The sequence below is a fragment of the Cherax quadricarinatus genome, chromosome 8, assembly GCF_038502225.1.
Source record: "Cherax quadricarinatus isolate ZL_2023a chromosome 8, ASM3850222v1, whole genome shotgun sequence".
Lineage (NCBI taxonomy): Eukaryota > Metazoa > Arthropoda > Malacostraca > Decapoda > Parastacidae > Cherax > Cherax quadricarinatus.
In genome coordinates, this window is record NC_091299.1 from 40,630,061 (window position 1) to 40,650,209 (window position 20,149).

Genomic DNA, 20,149 nt, shown 5'->3' on the forward strand with positions numbered 1-20,149 from the left:
CACACACACACACACACACACACACACACACACACACACACACACACACACACACACGCGCACACACACACACGCACACACACACACACACACATACACACACACACGCTCACGCACACACACACAAACACACACACACATACACACACACACACACACACACACGCACACACAGCTATGCGTGTCATAAAAGGCGACTAAAATGGCGGGAGCAAGGGGCTAGTAACCCCTTCGCCTGTATACATTACTAAAGATGGCCAGTTTGCTGAAAGTCCTTTCTAAAAATTTCCTCTGATACATTTAAAGATATATTTTTTTCATTTATGTTATTGTAAAAATTAATAATTTTGTACAAAATGAACTTTAGAAAACTTACCTTATATATATATATATATATATATATATATATATATATATATATATATATATATATATATATATATATATATATATATATATATATATATATATACGTCGAACTCTGGAGAGTAGCTGACCGCATCTACAGATGATCCAATTCTCAAGGCCAACAGCACCTCCGATATCCTTAACAGGATATGACGGATAATGATTCCCTGTCTCTGAACCTAGGAACTACAGTTATAAAAGAAATGTTTCCATGGCTAAATTGGTAGGGAAGGAGAGAGAGGGGGATGGGAAATTTGATTCGATTTGAGGGAAGAGAAAAGTAACTACAATGAGGTCTGTGATTTCTTCTTTTATTCTTCCATTGAGATTTTGTGTTTTGATTGTGAACTCTTTTTATTCTGTGGACATATATGAATGTTCTTGATTAACCAGCACATATCTGGCTCTGAAGCTCCTGTATTATTTGTGGGACGGAGCTGACGAGTCATAGGAATATGGAGGTGTAACGTATTTGTTACATTACGTAAATATATGCTGGCGCTTAGGGGTAAAAGCCTGTCTAGGAGCATTTAAAATATTAAAGAAAATGCACCAAGCTAGGGTCAAGCTTCTCACAAAAACTAGATGGTCAATACTTATATTAATTAGAAGGAAGGACAATTAAATTCACTTTTTATAAAAAAATATAATTATATTAATATTAAACTTAAATATACAACCTACTCTCTACATATTACACAGTAGCTCAGTAATACACTGCTACTGGCTATTTAAAATTAAAACATGTGCAGATAGTGGGGCTCCATGAAACACTACCCCCTTCTGCCGGCCTCTTAACCTGCAGGCAAAAAACACTTCACCCGTACTCTCCAAAACATATACAGGCCCCTCCACATACTAGGGCCTTGCAGGCAATGTCATAAGAGTATACGCAAAGTCAATAAAACAACTTATGGTCTAAAATGTACCCAAAATACCACCCCCTACTCAAACACCAAACACCAGCCTTCTGCCATCACGGCTTTTCCGGTAGTGACACAAACACCTCTCCTCTTTCTCGCCTGGCCAGTCTGAACAGGTCTAATGTGTGTCTGTTTTCAGTACAACCTACGTTCGCTGGGACTATTTTAATGGAAAGTAAATACACATAAGACTATATTATTTCACAATGCAGTGACCTGCATAATAGGGTCTTGAGTGTGAGGAGGGTCTTGAGAGTGTGGAGGGTCTTGGAAGTGTTGTGTGGAATTTTGGGAAAGATGAGTACATATACTTATTATAATATAGGAACCACAAGTGGATTGTACTCATCCTTTGTTAATAACGGCTACAAAACCACTCGCAACCTCCCACATATACGCCATCTCAGTACCCACCAGAGCTGTGTGGAAGATGATCATTACGTAAGGTTAGTCAATGCTCTGTTGACATATAACTTCCATAGAGTCGTGGATTATACCTACCTGTTGGTGGGCGACGGCCCACGTATAATGGCGTCTAAATGGTTTGTCCTGTTTCACTGCCTATATACCTTTCTGCCGCAGTTGAACGGTTAGAGTTACGGGTCGGATAAGGACTCACCATGGTGTATGTATCGGATCCAATTGATGTGACGCCGCACACGATGGCTTCCTTGAAGAGGTGAGAAGAGATAACGCTCTTGTCACGTCTTCCGTCATCTGCTTGATACACGTCGCCTGACGATGTCACTCATATTAGTCAGTAACACTTCACGGCAGAAAGGATATCAGGCGTTACTGCGCAGAGGAGAGTTAGTTCTTCCTCTATTCTCCCTGGAGATTGTCAGTGCACACACGGGAAAAGTACTCAAAACCGGCTACGAATGTTTCTTCGTTTCATCACAAGGTGGCACGGGTGCCAAGTCTGGACACCACCCGGTTCGTCACACGTTCCGCTGACCTATGGCCTACAAGCATTAGCTGCTAGTACTTGAGACTGGCTACAATTAAGGATTACTGTTTCCTTGAGTTTTAGATGCGGGCTGTATGGAATAATGCCCCTAACTATATTATCTAGTTTGAGGCAAATTATCTCGAATTTTTAATGGCCTGGGGAAACATCAGTTCCCTCAAACACACGAGTGTACAATCGAGCAGATTCTCGTAAGAAGAGAAGTGGTTTTGTGACGCCGTAGTGACGTACGTATCTGATCGATGATCAAGTTGCAATCTTGATTATTAATAGACATGTGAAATTAAGGGCGCCACTTTCCCCAGGGGGCACCACTTTCCCCAGGGGGCATCACTTTCCCCAGGGGGCACCGCTTTCCCCAGGGGGCGTCATTTTCCCCATTTTGCGTCACTCGCTGGGGTTTGGAGAAAATTTCTCCATACTGGAGAGCCAGCGGAAGTTCGCTGCAATCGAACTCTATGAGGCTCAGATTAAATTCTATGTGTGATTCAAATTAGGTGAACTGGATTTTCAGTAAAAATCCAGTTCCCTCGCTTAAGCTGTATTTCACATCTATAGAGGCATATGTGCTTCGCCATTTCTTCGGTAGCTTAATATATAAATAAATATATATATATATATATATATATATATATATATATATATATATATATATATATATATATATTATTATCACACTGGCCGATTCCCACCAAGGCAGGGTGGCCCGAAAAAGAAAAACTTTCACCATCATTCACTCCATCACTGTCTTGCCAGAAGGGTGCTTTACACTACAGTTTTTAAACTGCAACATTAACACCTCTCCTTCAGAGTGCAGGCACTGTACTTCCCATCTCCAGGACTCAAGTCCGGCCTGCCGGTTTCCCTGAACCCCTTCATAAATGTTACTTTGCTCACACTCCAACAGCACGTCAAGTATTAAAAACCATTTGTCTCCATTCACTCCTATCAAACACGCTCATGCATACCTGCTGGAAGTCCAAGCCCCTCGCACACAAAACCTCCTTTACCCCCTCTCTCCAACCTTTCCTAGGCCGACCCCTACCCCGCCTTCCTTCCACTACAGACTGATACACTCTTGAAGTCATTCTGTTTCGCTCCATTCTCTCTACATGTCCGAACCACCTCAACAACCCTTCCTCAGCCCTCTGGACAACAGTTTTGGTAATCCCGCACCTCCTCCTAACTTCCAAACTACGAATTCTCTGCATTATATTCACACCACACATTGCCCTCAGACATGACATCTCCACTGCCTCCAGCCTTCTCCTCGCTGCAACATTCATCACCCATGCTTCACACCCATATAAGAGCGTTGGTAAAACTATACTCTCATACATTCCCCTCTTTGCCTCCAAGGACAAAGTTCTTTGTCTCCACAGACTCCTAAGTGCACCACTCACTCTTTTTCCTCTGGTGTAAATTGTGGGACCCATAGCCTCGGAGAAGTGGATAAAAAGGCTTCAAGGAAAAATATTTGGATTTCTTCCTGAAGCCGTTTGAATATATATATATATATATATATATATATATATATATATATATATATATATATATATATATATATATATATATATATATATATATGTATACATAAATATATATATATATATATATATATATATATATATATATATATATATATATATATATATACATATATATATATATATATATATATATATATATATATATATATATATATATATATATATATATATATATATATATATATATTCAAACGGCTTCAGGAAGAAATCCAAATATTTTTCCTTGAAGCCTTTTTATCCACTTCTCCGAGGCTATGGGTCCCACAATTTGGATTATTTGGATTTCTTCCTGAAGCCGTTTGAATATATATATATATATATATATATATATATATATATATATATATATTTATATATATATATATATATATATATATATATATATATATATATGTATACATAAATATATATATATATATATATATATATATATATATATATATATATATATATATATATATATATATATATATATATATATACATATATATACATATATACATATATATATATATATATATACATATATATATATATATATACATATATATATACATATATATATATATATATATATATACATATACATATATATATATATATATATATATATATATATATATACATATATATATATATATAATATATAAATAAATATAGTGAGGCTCAAGTTAGAGTATGTAGGAAAGAGGGAAATTTTTTCCCAGTAAAAGTAGGCCTTAGACAAGGATGTGTGATGTCACCGTGGTTGTTTAATATATTTATAGATGGGGTTGTAAGAGAAGTAAATGCGAGGGTCTTGGCAAGAGGCGTGGAGTTAAAAGATAAAGAATCACACACAAAGTGGGAGTTGTCACAGCTGCTCTTTGCTGATGACACTGTGCTCTTGGGAGATTCTTAAGAGAAGTTGCAGAGATTGGTGGATGAATTTGGTAGGGTGTGCAAAAGAAGAAAATTAAAGTTGAATACAGGAAAGAGTAAGGTTATGAGGATAACAAAAAGATTAGGTGATGAAAGATTGGATATCAGATTGGAGGGAGAGAGTATGGAGGAGGTGAACGTATTCAGATATTTGGGAGTGGACGTGTCAGCGGATGGGTCTATGAAAGATGAGGTGAATCATAGAACTGATGAGGGAAAAAGAGTGAGTGGTGCACTTAGGAGTCTGTGGAGACAAAGAACTTTGTCCTTGGAGGCAAAGAGGGGAATGTATGAGAGTATAGTTTTACCAACGCTCTTATATGGGTGTGAAGCGTGGGTGATGAATGTTGCAGCGAGGAGAAGGCTGGAGGCAGTGGAGATGTCATGTCTGAGGGCAATGTGTGGTGTGAATATAATGCAGAGAATTCGTAGTTTGGAAGTTAGGAGGAGGTGCGGGATTACCAAAACTGTTGTCCAGAGGGCTGAGGAAGGGTTGTTGAGGTGGTTCGGACATGTAGAGAGAATGGAGCGAAACAGAATGACTTCAAGAGTGTATCAGTCTGTAGTGGAAGGAAGGCGGGGTAGGGGTCGGCCTAGGAAAGGTTGGAGGGAGGGGGTAAAGGAGGTTTTGTGTGCGAGGGGCTTGGACTTCCAGCAGGCATGCATGAGCGTGTTTGATAGGAGTGAATGGAGACAAATGGTTTTTAATACTTGACGTGCTGTTGGAGTGTGAGCAAAGTAACATTTATGAAGGGATTCAGGGAAACCGGCAGGCCGGACTTGAGTCCTGGAGATGGGAAGTACAGTGCCTGCACTCTGAAGGAGGGGTGTTAATGTTGCAGTTTAAAAACTGTAGTGTAAAGCACCCTTCTGGCAAGACAGTGATGGAGTGAATGATGGTGAAAGTTTTTCTTTTTCGGGCCACCCTGCCTTGGTGGGAATCGGCCAGTGTGATAATAAATAATAAAATAAATATATATATATATATATATATATATATATATATATATATATATATATATATATATATATATATATATATATATATATATATATATATATATATATGTGTGTGTGTGTGTGTGTGTGTGTGTGTGTGTAATCACTGTAATCACCTAGTTGAGGTTGCAGGGGTCGAGTCCAAGCTCCTGGCCCCGCCTCTTCACTGGTCGCTACTAGGTCACTCTCCCTGAACCATGAGCTTTATCGTACCTCTGCTTAAAGCTATGTATGGATCCTGACTCCACTACATCGCTTCCCAAACTATTCCACTTCCTGACTACTCTGTGGCTGAAGAAATACTTCCTAACATCCCTTTGATTCATCTGTGTCTTCAACTTCCAACTGTGTCCCCTTGTTACTGTGTCCAGTCTCTGGAACATCCTGTCTTTGTCCACCTTGTCAATTCCTCTCAGTATTTTGTATGTCGTTATCATGTCCCCCCTATCTCTCCTGTCCTCCAGTGTCGTCAGGTTGATTTCCCTTAACCTCTCCTCGTAGGACATACCTCTTAGCTGTGGGACTAGTCTTGTTGCAAACCTTTGCACTTTCTCTAGTTTCTTTACATGCTTGGCTAGGTGTGGGTTCCAAACTGGTGCCGCATACTCCAATATGGGCCTAACGTACACGGTGTACAGGGTCCTGAACGATTCCTTATTAAGATGTCGGAATGCTGTTCTGAGGTTTGCCAGGCGCCCATATGCTGCAGCAGTTATTTGGTTGATGTGCGCTTCACGAGATGTGCCTGGTGTTATACTCACCCCAAGATCTTTTTCCTTGAGTGATGTTTGTAGTCTCTGACCCCCTAGACTGTACTCCATCTGCGGTCTTCTTTGCCCTTCCCCAATCCTCATGACTTTGCACTTGGTGGGATTGAACTCCAGGAGCCAGTTGCTGGACCAGGTCTGCAGCCTGTCCAGATCCCTTTGTATTTCTGCCTGGTCTTCGATCGAATGAACTCTTCTCATCAACTTCACGTCAGCTGCAAACAGTGACACCTCGGAGTTTATTCCTTCCGTCATGTCGTTCACAAATACCAGAAACAGCACTGGTCCTAGGACTGACCCCTGTGGGACCCCGCTGGTCACAGGTGCCCACTCTGACACCTCGCCTCGTACCATTACTCACTGCTGTCTTCCTAACAAGTATTCCCTGATCCATTGCAGTGCCTTCCCTGTTATTCCTGCTTGGTCCTCCAGTTTTTGTGTGGTACTGTGTCAAACGCCTTCTTGCAGTCTAAGAAAATGCAATCCACCCACCCCTCTCTCTCTTGTCTTACTGCTGTCACCATGTCATAGAACTCCAGTAGGTTTGTGACACAGGATTTCCCGTCCCTGAAACCATGTTGGCTTCTGTTGATGAGATCATTCCTTTCTAGATGTTCCACCATTCTTCTCCTGACAATCTTTTCCATGATTTTGCATGCTATACATGTCAGTGACACTGGTCTGTAGTTTAGTGCTTCATGTCTGTCTCCTTTTTCAAAGATTGGTACCACATTTGCTGTCTTCCATGCCTCAGGCAATCTCCCTGTTTCGATAGATGTATTGAATATTGTTGTTAGGGGTACACATAGCGCCTCTGCTCCCTCTCTCAGGACCCATGGAGAGATGTTATCTGGCCCCATTGCCTTTGAGGTATCTAGCTCACTCAGAAGCCTCTTCACTTCTTCCTCGGTTGTGTGTACTGTGTCCAGCACATGGTGGTGTACCCCTTCTGTCTCCTCTGTGAACACTTCTTTGAATCTCTTGTTGAGTTCCTCACATACTTCACTGTCATTTCTTGTTGTCTCTCCTCCTTCCTTCCTTAGCCTGATTACCTGGTCCTTGACGGTTGTTTTCTTCCTGATGTGGCTGTATAACAGCTTCGGGTCAGATTTGGCTTTTGCTGCTATGTCGTTTTCATATTGACGTTGGGCCTCCCTTCTTATCTGTGCATATTCGTTTCTGGCTCTACGACTGCTCTCCTTATTCTCCTGGGTCCTTTGCCTTCTATATTTCTTCCATTCCCTAGCACACTTGGTTTTTGCCTCCTTGCATCTTTGAGTGAACCATGGGCTCATCCTGGCTTTTTCATTATTCTTGTTACCCTTGGGTACAAACCTCTCCTCAGCCTCCTTGCACATTGTGACTACATATTCCATCATCTCATTAACTGGTTTCCCTGCCAGTTCTCTGTCCCACTGAACCTTATTCAGGAAGTTCCTCATTCCTGTGTAGTCCCCTTTCCTGTAGTTTGGTGTCATTCGTCCTGGCCTTCCTGCTTCCCCCTCCAGTTGTAGCTCTACTGTGTATTCGAAGCTCAAAACCACATGATCGCTGGCCCCAAGGGGTCTTTCATATGTGATGTCCTCAATATCTGCACTACTCAAGGTGAATACTAAGTCCAGTCTTGCTGGTTCATCCTCTCCTCTCTCTCTTGTAGTGTCCCTTACATGAAGTTTTCCAGTACCACCTCCATCATCTTAGCCCTCCATGTATCTTGGCCCCCATGTGGCTCCAAGTTCTCCCATTCGATCTCCTTGTGGTTAAAGTCGCCCATGATCAGGAGCTTTGCCCTGCATGTATGAGCTCTTCTGGCCACTGCAGCCAGTGTGTCAACCATCGCTCTATTGCTCTCGTCATACTCTTGCCTTGGCCTCCTGCTGTTCTGTGGTGGGTTATACATCACTGCAATTATCACCTTGGGACCTCCAGAGTGAAGCGTTCCCGCTATGCAGTCACTTTCTTCTCCGCTGTCTCCTCTCTCCAGCTCATCAAAATTCCATTGGTGTTTGATCAGCAATGCCACTCCCCCCCCCCTGTTCCTTCTGTCTTTCTTCAGGATCTGGTATCCCATTGGGAAGATGGCATCTGTTATCATACCTGTAAGCTAGGTTTCTGTGATTGCTATGATGTCTGGTGATGCCTCTTTGACTCTTTCGTGCCACTCCTCCCACTTGTTTGTTATTCCATCAGCGTTTGTGTACCATACCTTCAGTTTCCTATCCAACACTGTGGTTTGGGGGGCCTGTGGGGGTGGGAGACCTGGTAGCATACTGTGGGATTCTGTGGTTGGGGGTTGGGTGGAAGCTGTGGGTATGGATTGTATTGTGTGTTGGGATGGTGTGATAGGTTGTGGGGTTCTGAGGATAGTTGTGTGTGTGCTTGCTCTTGCTGCTCTGTTCTGCTCTGACTGACCTCTGCTGGTTCCATCCTTGTCTCCTTTCCTAGCTCCTTTCGCTTTTTTGTCCTCTCCCTCAGCTGCTGTCTCTCTTTTTGTGTTCTGTCTCTGTCTAGGAACACCTTCTTGTACTCTTCCGAGCTTCTCAACCGTGGTTTTTCTTGGAGGATCCTGTTCCGCACTGTTTCTGTCCTGAGAATCAGCTTGATCGGTCGGTTTCTCCCCTTCAAGTACCCCCTATTCTCTGAAAATTTACAATCTCGTCCATGTCTTCTCCCCCTATTTCCGTGATGAGTTTCTCAATCTCCTTTCTTTCTTCCTGCCGTCTTTCAGTGTGTGTCCTTTCCTCTCTCTCCCGAAGCCCATGGATAAACACTGATTTTGCCCTTTCCTCCTCCCATTGCCTCTCCCTCTGTGACTCTGGTTCCTGTCTGTATGTGGTCATTTTCTCCCTTGATTTTTCCAGTGGCTCTTGGTAGCATGGTTGTGCCTCAGCATTCGACCTATCTCCCTCTCCATCTGCACCCATCTGCTCTCCCCTTCCACTCCCTGGCCCTTCTTTGCAGGCTGATAGGACCTTAGCATATTTCATATCTCCTTCCTTCCTGTTCAGCCTCTCAGCTTTGTATGGTGTGTCTTCTCTGGTCACTACCCCTGAGACTTGCTTCAGCCTGTTTACCTCAAATTCTAGGACCTTTACCCTGGCTACTGCAGTTTCGACTTGTGCCTCTCAATTCTTCGTCTCCTTCACCAACCTCTTTTCCCATTTCACAGAGAGCTCTTTCTCCATTTTTCAGAAAGCTCTCCTAATTTTCTCTCCCATTCTTGCTCTATCCTTTTCCACTGCTCCTCCATCCATTCCTCCCTACCAGTACCATTGTCATCTGAACCCTGATTCCTGCGAGTCCCAACCATTTTTTTTTTTTTTTTTTTTTTTTTTTTTTTTTTTTTTTTTTTAGTAAAAGAGAAAGTGTAAAAGAAAAAGGGGGAGAGAGTGAGAGAGAGGGAGAAAGAGAGAGAAGGGGAGGGTAGAAGGAGGGGAAAAGGGGGAGAAAGTGAGAGAGAGAGAGGGAAAAGGTAAGAGAGAGGGGGGAGTGACAAGGGAAGAGAGGGAGAGAGAGAAGAGGAAGAGAGAGAGAAAGAGAGGAAGAGAGAGAGGGGGAGAGAGAGAGGGAGAGGGAGGGAGAGGGAGAGAGAGGAAGAGAGAGGAAGAGAGAAAGAGTGAGAGGAAGAGAGAGAGGAAGAGAGAGAGGAAGAGGGAGAGGAAGAGAGGATGAGAGGAAGGGGAGAGAGAGAGAGAGAGAGAGAGAGAGAGGAGAGGAGAGGGAGAGAGGTGGGGGGGGAAGGAAGGGTTAGAGGGTCACTTCACAGGAAGGTGTGAAATCCTGTATATGGGTGTGTGTGTGTCTGTATGTACTCACCTATTTGTGGTTGCAGGGGTCGAGTCCTAGCTCCTGGCTAGGACTGTGTGTGTGTGTGTGTGTGTGTGTGTGTGTGTGTGTGTGTGTGTGTGTGTGTGTGTGTGTGTGTGTGTGTTCTATAAGTAGACTACATATTTCTTCAAATAAGTGTGAAATTAGATGCTTCTTTCATTAGAAGTGAAAGACGAGAACTTTCAGCTGTGTTATGATATAATCATACGAGTACAATTGTAAATTAATTACATTGGAGAATCCCAATATCCAGTGATACACATGGTTTTAAGCCTGGATATTGGGATTCTCCAATGTAATTAATTTCCATTTGTACTCATATGTTTATATCGTAACACAGTTGAAAGTTCTGGTCTTTCATTTGTAGGAAAGCCAGACAATAACTGTGGCATATGTGGCAGTAACTGTAATGTATAAGTTCCATAATGTATCAACTGGTTCATACATTTATCCAGTAATGATAAAAGTATTTTATTGTACATGGTCAGTGGTAATTTTAGTAACTCGCACAATTCCTCTGTATAATATCACCTACTGTCTCACTTGGGTGAGAACTGACGACCACATGAGATCTTCAGCTGTTGATAGTAACTAGTGTTTACTTACAATATCATAAGAACACTCACCCGGAGCGGAGATTACCAAATTCGGATGTGACAGTCGATTTAATTAATTTACTATGAATACAGTGGTGTGGGCTATAACTGGGAATAGGGTTTCTTTAGATTTGAATTGGTGAAAAATTCCACAGAAGTATGTGAGCTTCTGCATCTTGTAGGAATTACAAAAGACACTGTTAATAAACCTTGTTAATTCCTTTACAAGAGAATTAACACTATAAAAAATAAACATTATGTTAGCAAAGACATACTCAGTGGGATTATAAATGTATCGGTGTATGATGTCGGTCGTGACGTTACATGCACTCACGCCTTATGAGGATTTTTACCAGTCAAATTTACTTTCCGACAAAAATTAAAATATACCTAGTTTCAGTGATGACTCAGACTTCAAGAAGTCTCCTTTGTTTGAGTCGTGGTAGCTGCACCTCTCAGCTGTAGAATGACGAGTATTAAATGTGGGGTTTTGCATTCAAACAAGCTGGTCATATAATAAGTGAACTGTATCGGACTTACCTTGATGACGTCTCCACATTCTGCAGCCGCGTCCAGAATGTTCTTGGACCCGACGATGCAGCTGTAACCACTCATGGGCAGTAAAGGGATAGGTATGAAGAGTATAATTACCCCTAGGGAGTGTTGTGTCTGCATATCCCAGAAACTGATGACTGATGATACATACTAGTTTGGACTCAAAAGTCCGCACCTCACTGCCGACTACAGGATGATTTTGAACCCCTTGTGACACAAGAACTGTGCAGTCCCATGCATAACCAGTTGGTTCATAACCCACCTTGCTTTTGTAGTGTGAGCTATGGTGTTGGATGCACCATATTCGACAGGTATAGGTGACTTGATAGAAGCTGAAGTGCCCTTGGATGTCCACGTTTTCCACAGTCTAGGAATACGCACACTAGTACACTATGTTCCACAAGATTTGTTCTTTCCACAGTGATATCATTACAGGAAGCTGATCACACTTTTCTGTAAATGTTCTGCTGTGTCCATTAAAATTCTTTATGCACAAAAACACATGATCATTATTGTCTTTGTTATTACAGTGTGATGCACGAGTTGCCTTGATGAAGTCTAAAAGGAATCTATCCCGCAGTGCCCCTCGCTGGCCTGACTTGCCCTCATATAAAGGATTGGCTGACACCAGTGTTTTTTCTTTCTTTGCCAAACTGCAACAATTTGCAACACAAATGCTTGATTTCTTGATATGTCTCAATCACTTAGAGTTCATTATGTCCCACATGTAAATAAAGTGAGGTAGAAGTTTCCCTGCACCTTTCCTGTTGCAGTACAGAGATTAATTACTCTCGTTAACTCACACTGGTTGCAACACTGGTCTTTTGCAAAGAAGTGGCATGACTTATGACTTGTACACGCTGGTTAAGCATCTGCTTGTAATTACTTGATGTAGAAGTAAACAAGATGATTGCCCTTTCTGAGAGGGCTGGGCCCCTCAGGGCTGAAGGGGGGCCGATACCCCCTTGGAGAAAATTTCTCCACATTAAATACCAATTTGCCCCAAAGGAGCATATATTTCAGCATTTCATTCCTTATCTGAAATGCGTAGTAATACTCACTCGGTATGGATGAAATCACCCAAACATGATGGGGTCTATTGGTAATTCCAGTCAAATCTCACCCCTACCTATCAGCTGCAGCAAACATAACTTAGGTGTGGGTATGGTTGAATTATGTTGAGAAATGGTGTTGAGAAATGGCATTACCAGTTAAGTTTAAATATAGGAAAACTTAACTTAGAAAGACAGCTCATCGCCTGCACAGCCGCCCCTGCAGACGAGGTCTTGAGAAGCTGTCGAAGTCATCTCTCAACGGGCTGTAAAGAGTTATAATTTGTAAGATTATAAATTACCCCTAGGGGGTGTTATGTCAGCATATTTCATTCACTGATTGCTGACAAATTACATACTTGTTTGGACTCAAAAGTCCACACCTTACTGCCGACTATAGGTTGATTACAAACTCCTTGCGACTCAAGAACTGCGCAGTCCCCGTACTACAAGAAATTCGTAACCTACCTTGCTCTTGTAGCGTGAGCTATGGTGTTCTTCACACCTTCGACAGATATCGGTGACTTGATAGAAGCTGAAGTGTCCTTGGATGTCCACGTCTTCCATAGTCTAGGAATACGCACACTGGTACACTATGTTCCACAAGATTTGTCTTTATTGTTCACAATCTTATCACTAAAGAAGCTGATCACACTTCTCTTAAGTGTTTATTGTGTTTTATGAGATACTTTGTTCACACTAACGCACAGATCGTTCTTTGTTGGTTATCCTGGCGTCAGTGTCACTCTCAGTAGAGTCAAAAGTAATCTGAAGATGCCACAACGCCCCACGCCGTCACTGCCCCCTACACAAAGGAAAAGCTGACCTAGCACTTTTGCTTCCTTGCCACTTCCTCGATGAAGCAAAGCAGAATGTTTGATTCTTGCTGTCTTAAGCATAGACAACAATGTCCACTATCTTTACTATGGTAATAAAGTGGGAGCAGGATTTTCCTTAATTGTCCTGCTAAGGTAAGAGATGAACTGTCTTTTATTAAGCTACACTTTGCAACACAGGACCGCACGGAGCGTCGAGCCACGTCACATACTGGTACTGCATCTGGTATCAATTACTCGCTGTAGCAGTAAACAAGATATTTGCCCCTTCTGAGAGGGCTGGGCCCCTCAGGGCTGAAAGGGGCTGAAGGGGGCTGAAGGGGGCTGATACCCCCCTCCTGGAGAAAATTTCTCAACAAATTATCCTGGGTGCTGTAATTGACTTAATATCCTTTAGTATGTGATAGAGAAAGTATGACCCCAGTATCGATGTCTTGAGTAAGCTGCTGCAGATGCATTGTTGTCTTCACTCGCTGATAGGGAGTCACTTGGTCATACGTTACATGATAAGGTGATATTTTGTCCTTTTGTTCATAACACTTGAATGCATACCACGACACAAACTTTACACTTATTGGGATTATACCATGCATGATACACTTGTGTTTCCTTTTTAACACTCTTTTTCCTAGTGGAGATTGACAGTATTTAAGAATTTACCACACAAAGTCAGTATTTTCTTAGTACTCAGTGGGAGATTTGTGACGTGTTCATGATCTCATGTCTGAATTCAACCTAGCTTGTCCCCTGCCCAAGTGCCCAGCAGTACACCCTCTGCACAAAAGAAATGCTGAGTTCAGCTTTATATCTCTTCCATGATACACATTGCAACAATATTCAATACAAGAAGGTAGGTTTCTTGTTTTCTTGTTATAGACTAGAATTCATAATAGTCCCAACTTGTAGATAAAGTGGGTGCAGGGTTTTCCTTAATTTTCCAGCTTAGGAGAAAGAGTAATTACTCTCGTTTAACTCTCACTGTTGAGAAATGGTTTACCAGCTAAGGTTAAAGATTAAATATAGGGGGTACTTAGCTGGATAAGACAGCTATCACCCACACAGCCGCTCCTACAGGCGAGGTCTTGAGAAACTGTCTTGATCACTTCGCAACGGGCTGTAATCTAGTATATTATGTTAATAATAATTTACCCCTATGGGGTGTTATGTCAGCATATTTCATTCACTGATTGATGACGAACTTAAGTGTGTGGACTCAAAAGTCCGCACCTCACTGCCGACTATGGGGTGATTACAAACTCCTTGCAACACAAGAACTGCGCAGTCCCCCGTACTGAAGTGTCCATGGATGTCCACGTCTTCCATAGTCTAGGAATACGCACACTGGTACACTAATGTTCCACAAGGTTTGTCTTTATTGTTCACAATCTTATCACTAAAGAAGCTGATCACACTTCTCTGTAAGTGTTTATCGTGTTTTGTGAGACACTTTGTTCACACTAAAGCACGGATCAGTGTTCTTTGTTAGTTATCCTAGCGTCAGTGTGACTCCCAGTAGGATGAAAAGTAATCTGACCTCACAGCATCCTACGCTGCTGCAGTGCCTCTAGAACATAAAGGAAGAGCTGACCTAGTACTTTTTGCTTCCTTGCCAAACTTCCTCCATGAAGCAAAGCAGAATGCTTGATTCTTGCTGTCTTGATCATAGACAACAATGTACACTATCTTTACCATGGTAATAAAGTGGGAGCAGGATTTTCATTAATTGTCCTGCTAAGGTAAGTGATGGACTGTGTCTTATTAAACTACACTTTGCAACACTGGACTCTTGCAAGGAGTGGCAGTCGCTTGACCACGTCTCATACTCGTATTGCATCTGGGATCAATTACTTGCTGTAGCAGTAAACAAGATGTTTGCCCCTTCTGAGAAGGCTGGGCCCCTCAGGGCTGAAAGGGGCTGAAAGGGGCTAAAAGGGGCTGAAGGGGGCTAATACCCCCCTCCTGGAGAAAATTTCTCCACAATCACTGTGCAGTTGCAACAAGAACTAGCAAGGAAAGGAAAGCGTGTCTTGTGACGCTATTGTACGAACATATGTGCTTAATCAATTTGTTTGCGAGAAAGAGTCCACTAGCCTCTTCCGGGAGGGCTAAGTCCCTCAGGCGGCTGAGGGGGGCTGAGAGGACTGAGAGATATTCCATTTACTGGAAAATTTTCTCCACAGTCTTGGAAGTGTTGAGGATCTTGGAAGTGTTCATTCTTGAGGGTATATTAAGACTTGAGGATGTGTTGGGTCTTGAGTGTGTTGATTCTTAGGGGTATGTTTGGTTTTGACGGTGTGTTGGGTCTTGTTGGTGTGTTGAGTCGTGAAGTTATGTCGGATCTTGATAATGTATAGTATTATTTCTTAGTAGTGTAGTAGATTTTCTAGATGTAGTTGGACTTAGATGTTGGTGCCACGAGAGTGTGGAGAAATTTATGTGATGAAAGTTAGTAGTAGGGAGTGAGATGTAGAACTATGAAGTGAACTGTATAATATTTAAAAAGTGTGAGTATGTGGATGCCTCTGCTTTGTTATCTAAGCATTGGTGCTGCACATTATTCACCAGTGTGCCGGGATGACGCGGTGGTGGTCAACGCTACTGTGGACCTGCAGGGAAAGTACTGGCTTGTGGGGTCAACTGTTCCAGCTGTCTGCAACGCCAATCACATGTTCCTGCAGGAGGAAAATAACACAGTACCCATTATGTGTACCAGCCTGGGCTGGGAGAACAGAACAGGATGCGCCCTAGGTAAGACTTAATACCTGTGGTTTTGCTTCTTACTGTCGTAAACTTGGAATAATGTTATAAATGGTTAATAACTTCGAAATATCTTGTCTCACTTCCCTCGACGTGCTAATTTTATTTGCATGTACAATCAATTGATCATTGAGCTTCTAAGATATTAAACTCAACTTGAATTTCTCTGTTTTGATTTTTGTAGTTCATCCTTTAATTTACCACCATGAAAAAGGAACCTTATTTTAAAATTCATATTTTGAATGTTAAAACCATTATAATCACATTGATAAAATCTAAAGGAAGATATGTGGCCAAAAAATAGTAGTGTAAAGATATACATGTATTATTCGTCTATCTCTGTATATACCCTTCTTATGTAACACCAAACATATATTAGAGAGTACTGTAATTACAGAAGATGACAGATATCTGTAAGTTAGACATGGAAGGGCAGATGAACAACCTTATCATGATACAAAATATAAAATCTTTAGAAAGAAGAAAGAATTTCCTCTTTAGCATTATTTTATAAATATCCAAGAATTAGAGACTTCCGACCTACCACACTCATTTATTTTTTAACTGCTAACTTTTATATAATTTTGGATACTTGATTATATCTATATTTGTTTTTTTAATTTTTCTAGCATATATTTCACAACAATATGTATGAAATTGAAACAACCTCATGAAAGGTAAAATAATTGACCATAACCCTTTAAATTATGGTAGATCCACAATGACTATTGTGTTATTTAAGCCACATGGAAAAATGTACATTTCATAGTGATTTTTTGAGTATCCATTTTAGTTAATTACTAAGGGTTCAATTATCGAATACAGCGTTAGATTAAGGACAATGAAATTTGTTCATATGCAAGGAATCTTTTTTTTTTTTTTTGATAAATGTGCTGGCGTAAGACAGACGAGTCAAATTCTCCCTTTCGTAGCATTATGAATTACCACTAAGTAATATTACTGTGGCACAGTGTGTGAGGCGGCACCGAACCTTCAGCAAGCCAACACCAACTGGAATAGCACCGGCATATATCCCGTGGGATCTACAGTAAATGCCACCTGCCTCTCTGGCTACCTCCTACCTGGAGGCGGCCAGGAATACCAGGTTGAGTGTACCGACTCTGGCTGGAATCAAGTAGATATGTGCAAGAAAGGTGAGTTACATACTCTATCCATTCTGTCTTTATCAGTTTGTCTCTGTCGCTTTTTTTTATTTTTTTTTATTTGCCGGTACTCCCCGGGCCCGGGCCTTTTCCAGACAGTGGTGACCCGGCCTTGGCTCCCTGTCTTGGGAGTGTCACGAGACCTATGTCTCCCATGGGAGGAGGTACAAGGACCTCCTCATCTTCTGGGACCAACTGTACCCAGGCCTAGTCCTATTTCCCGCCCTCACGATGGTCGTAGGGAGAAGCTAGGCCTCTGGTCTGAAATCTTTCCTTTCCTAGGGTGGCTCGTGGCAGTGGCAGTCTTGCGAGCTGCAGGACGTAGCAAACTCTGGCTCTCTCTGTCGCTGTTTTGAATGAGGTTACATAATAATCCCACCCTTTGGCTAATAATGTTTCTGTAAGATTGTATATTTAATATAGTATTTGGACCCATACACAAATAACCCGCACATAGAAGAGAGGAGCTTACGACGCCGTTTCGGTCCGACGTCGTCGGACCGAAACGTTAATTCAAAACTTGATAAATATATTTAAGCTACATCTTATTGTTATATATTAGGAATAAGACTTATTTTGGTAGTTGTGTTATTTAAAAGAGGAATCCGTTGTGTAGTTGTCCCTACAACTGCACAATGGATCTGGTTGCAATAGAACTCCCTGAACCGGAAACCACGTCTATTGCACAGCTAAGTTAGTATAACAAATTATATTTCAGATTTGGGTTCGTGTTGCGTTTCAGAGACCATGTCTTTGTAATAAATGTAGTCTGTTCAGTGATGACATTCATAACAAATATTGACTAGAATAATAGAAGGTATGCGGGAGAGGAAAAACCATTTAGCGAGAAAAGATTTGAATGATTAAACATGTTTGCTAGTTAACCATTAGAAAAAAGTTGGATACTCAAAATCCACGAATACGTATGCACGCAAAATTGTAGGGGTAACTGAATCCCATAACCTTATCCCCCAGTTGGGATTTTGTCAATCCGAAGAGCCTAGTGAGTGGTATATTTGCTTTATAAAATGTCCAAGGTATTGAACATGTTTTCACTTTATTTTGCTAGTAGTAATATTCCTAGTACTGGAACCTATGTACATCAAGGCATGCAAAAGGCATAGTAGCTATTCCTAAAAATCCTCAAGAAGCAAAACATCAACAGTTCAGTTCTCTTAACTATCTGGCATATCACGAAAACCGGTACCATAATGTTGGTATAAACCTTAGTTAATTGATGCCGACTAATTGGTTTAGAAAAACACTGCAGCGAACACTAGGATATATTTATTAGAAAACGTTTCGGTCCTGTGACCTTGATCACCTCAATCAAAGACTGCAAGAAAAGAGCCCTTCAGATCATTCTCCACACACCTACACCACTCCTAACAAAGTTACAATCCTTCCCAAGAGCCAGGTTGCATTGAACGTTTTTAAAGTACTCTCGCAGTTTAACACGAGTCGCCATCGCATCCAACACTTCCATAAGGGATCTAATCAGGACAAAATCGAAGCACCATGAAACAGTCAATGCAGCGGTTTACATTATACCCTGTTTACAATGAATTACATCTGTCACTTTATCGCTAATACATAAAGTGATAATTCATTCCCATGTCAAGGAGAAATAAGAACAAGGGATCAAAAATTTAACTCTATGAAGTGCCATTTGTGATTTTTCTGATATTTTCTCCAGTTTTCACAGCATTAGAAAACTGTGAATACTATGATGACAATTATAAGTGGGAATTGTGCTGTATGTATTCCTTCCTATAAATACCATTCTTTACAATGTCGGAGAGCTATGGAATACACCCAGCTGAACAGTTGAAATTATACGATGCAAAATAAAATTATTGTTGAGGTAGCATTTAGCCTCAAGCATTTTGAAAATGATACTCAGCCGGCATATTTATGCCAACATGAAGTTAAGTGTCAGCTGGTGAGTATTCGGGGAGGTGAGGTAGGAAATAACAGCGTAAGTGGAAAGTGGTGGAGTACTGTAGGAGGCTTACTGGTTAATACATCTTGTGTGTAGATCATTTATTTTTTGAGAAAAAGCTTCATAAAGGAGCCTTCAGTGTAGCTAAACTTCTGCTACCAAAAAAAGTACAATTTACAAATAACCTCACACACACACACACACACACACACACACACACACACACACACACACACACAAACACACACACACACACACACACAACTAACACACACACACACACACACAACTAACACACACACACACACACACACACACACACACACGCATACACACAACTAACTAACACACACACACACACACACACACACACACACACACACACACACACACAACTAACTAACACACACACACACACACACACACACACACGCATACACACACACATACACACACCTACACACTCACACACACACACACAGATGGAAATTCGAGAAAATGGAAGGAATAGATGAGACGGGAGAAAGAGACTACATAGCAGGTACACTTCAGTCTGGGGAACACAAAGTGGTCATTGCAGTGATGTATAATCCACCACAGAACTGCAGGGGGCCAAGAGAGGAATATGAAGAGAGCAACAGAGCAATGGTGGACACACTTGCTGAGGTGGCAAGAAGAGCTCACTCCAGCAGAGCAAAGTTGCTGGTTATGGGGGATTTCAACCACAGGGAGATTGACTGGGAAAACCTGGAGCCACATGGGGGTCCCGAAACATGGAGAGCCAGGATGTTGGACGTGGTGCTGGAAAACCTCATGCACCAACATGTTAAGGACACTACCAGAGTGAGAGGGGAGGATGAACCAGCAAGATTGGACCTTGTG

At 41.6% G+C, this 20,149-nt stretch overlaps 1 protein-coding gene across 1 annotated transcript in view; it reads left to right on the forward strand.

Annotated features, from left to right (window-relative positions):
- Positions 1-20,149, forward strand: part of LOC138852390 (uncharacterized) — a 262,953-nt gene that overhangs the window by 176,162 nt on the left and 66,642 nt on the right. Inside the window, exons 24-27 of the mRNA XM_070082742.1 lie at positions 1,657-1,777; positions 15,945-16,153; positions 17,134-17,316; positions 19,022-19,081. Of these exons, the coding sequence (XP_069938843.1) occupies positions 1,657-1,777; positions 15,945-16,153; positions 17,134-17,316; positions 19,022-19,081 (573 nt within the window). The remainder of the gene's footprint in view (positions 1-1,656; positions 1,778-15,944; positions 16,154-17,133; positions 17,317-19,021; positions 19,082-20,149) is intronic.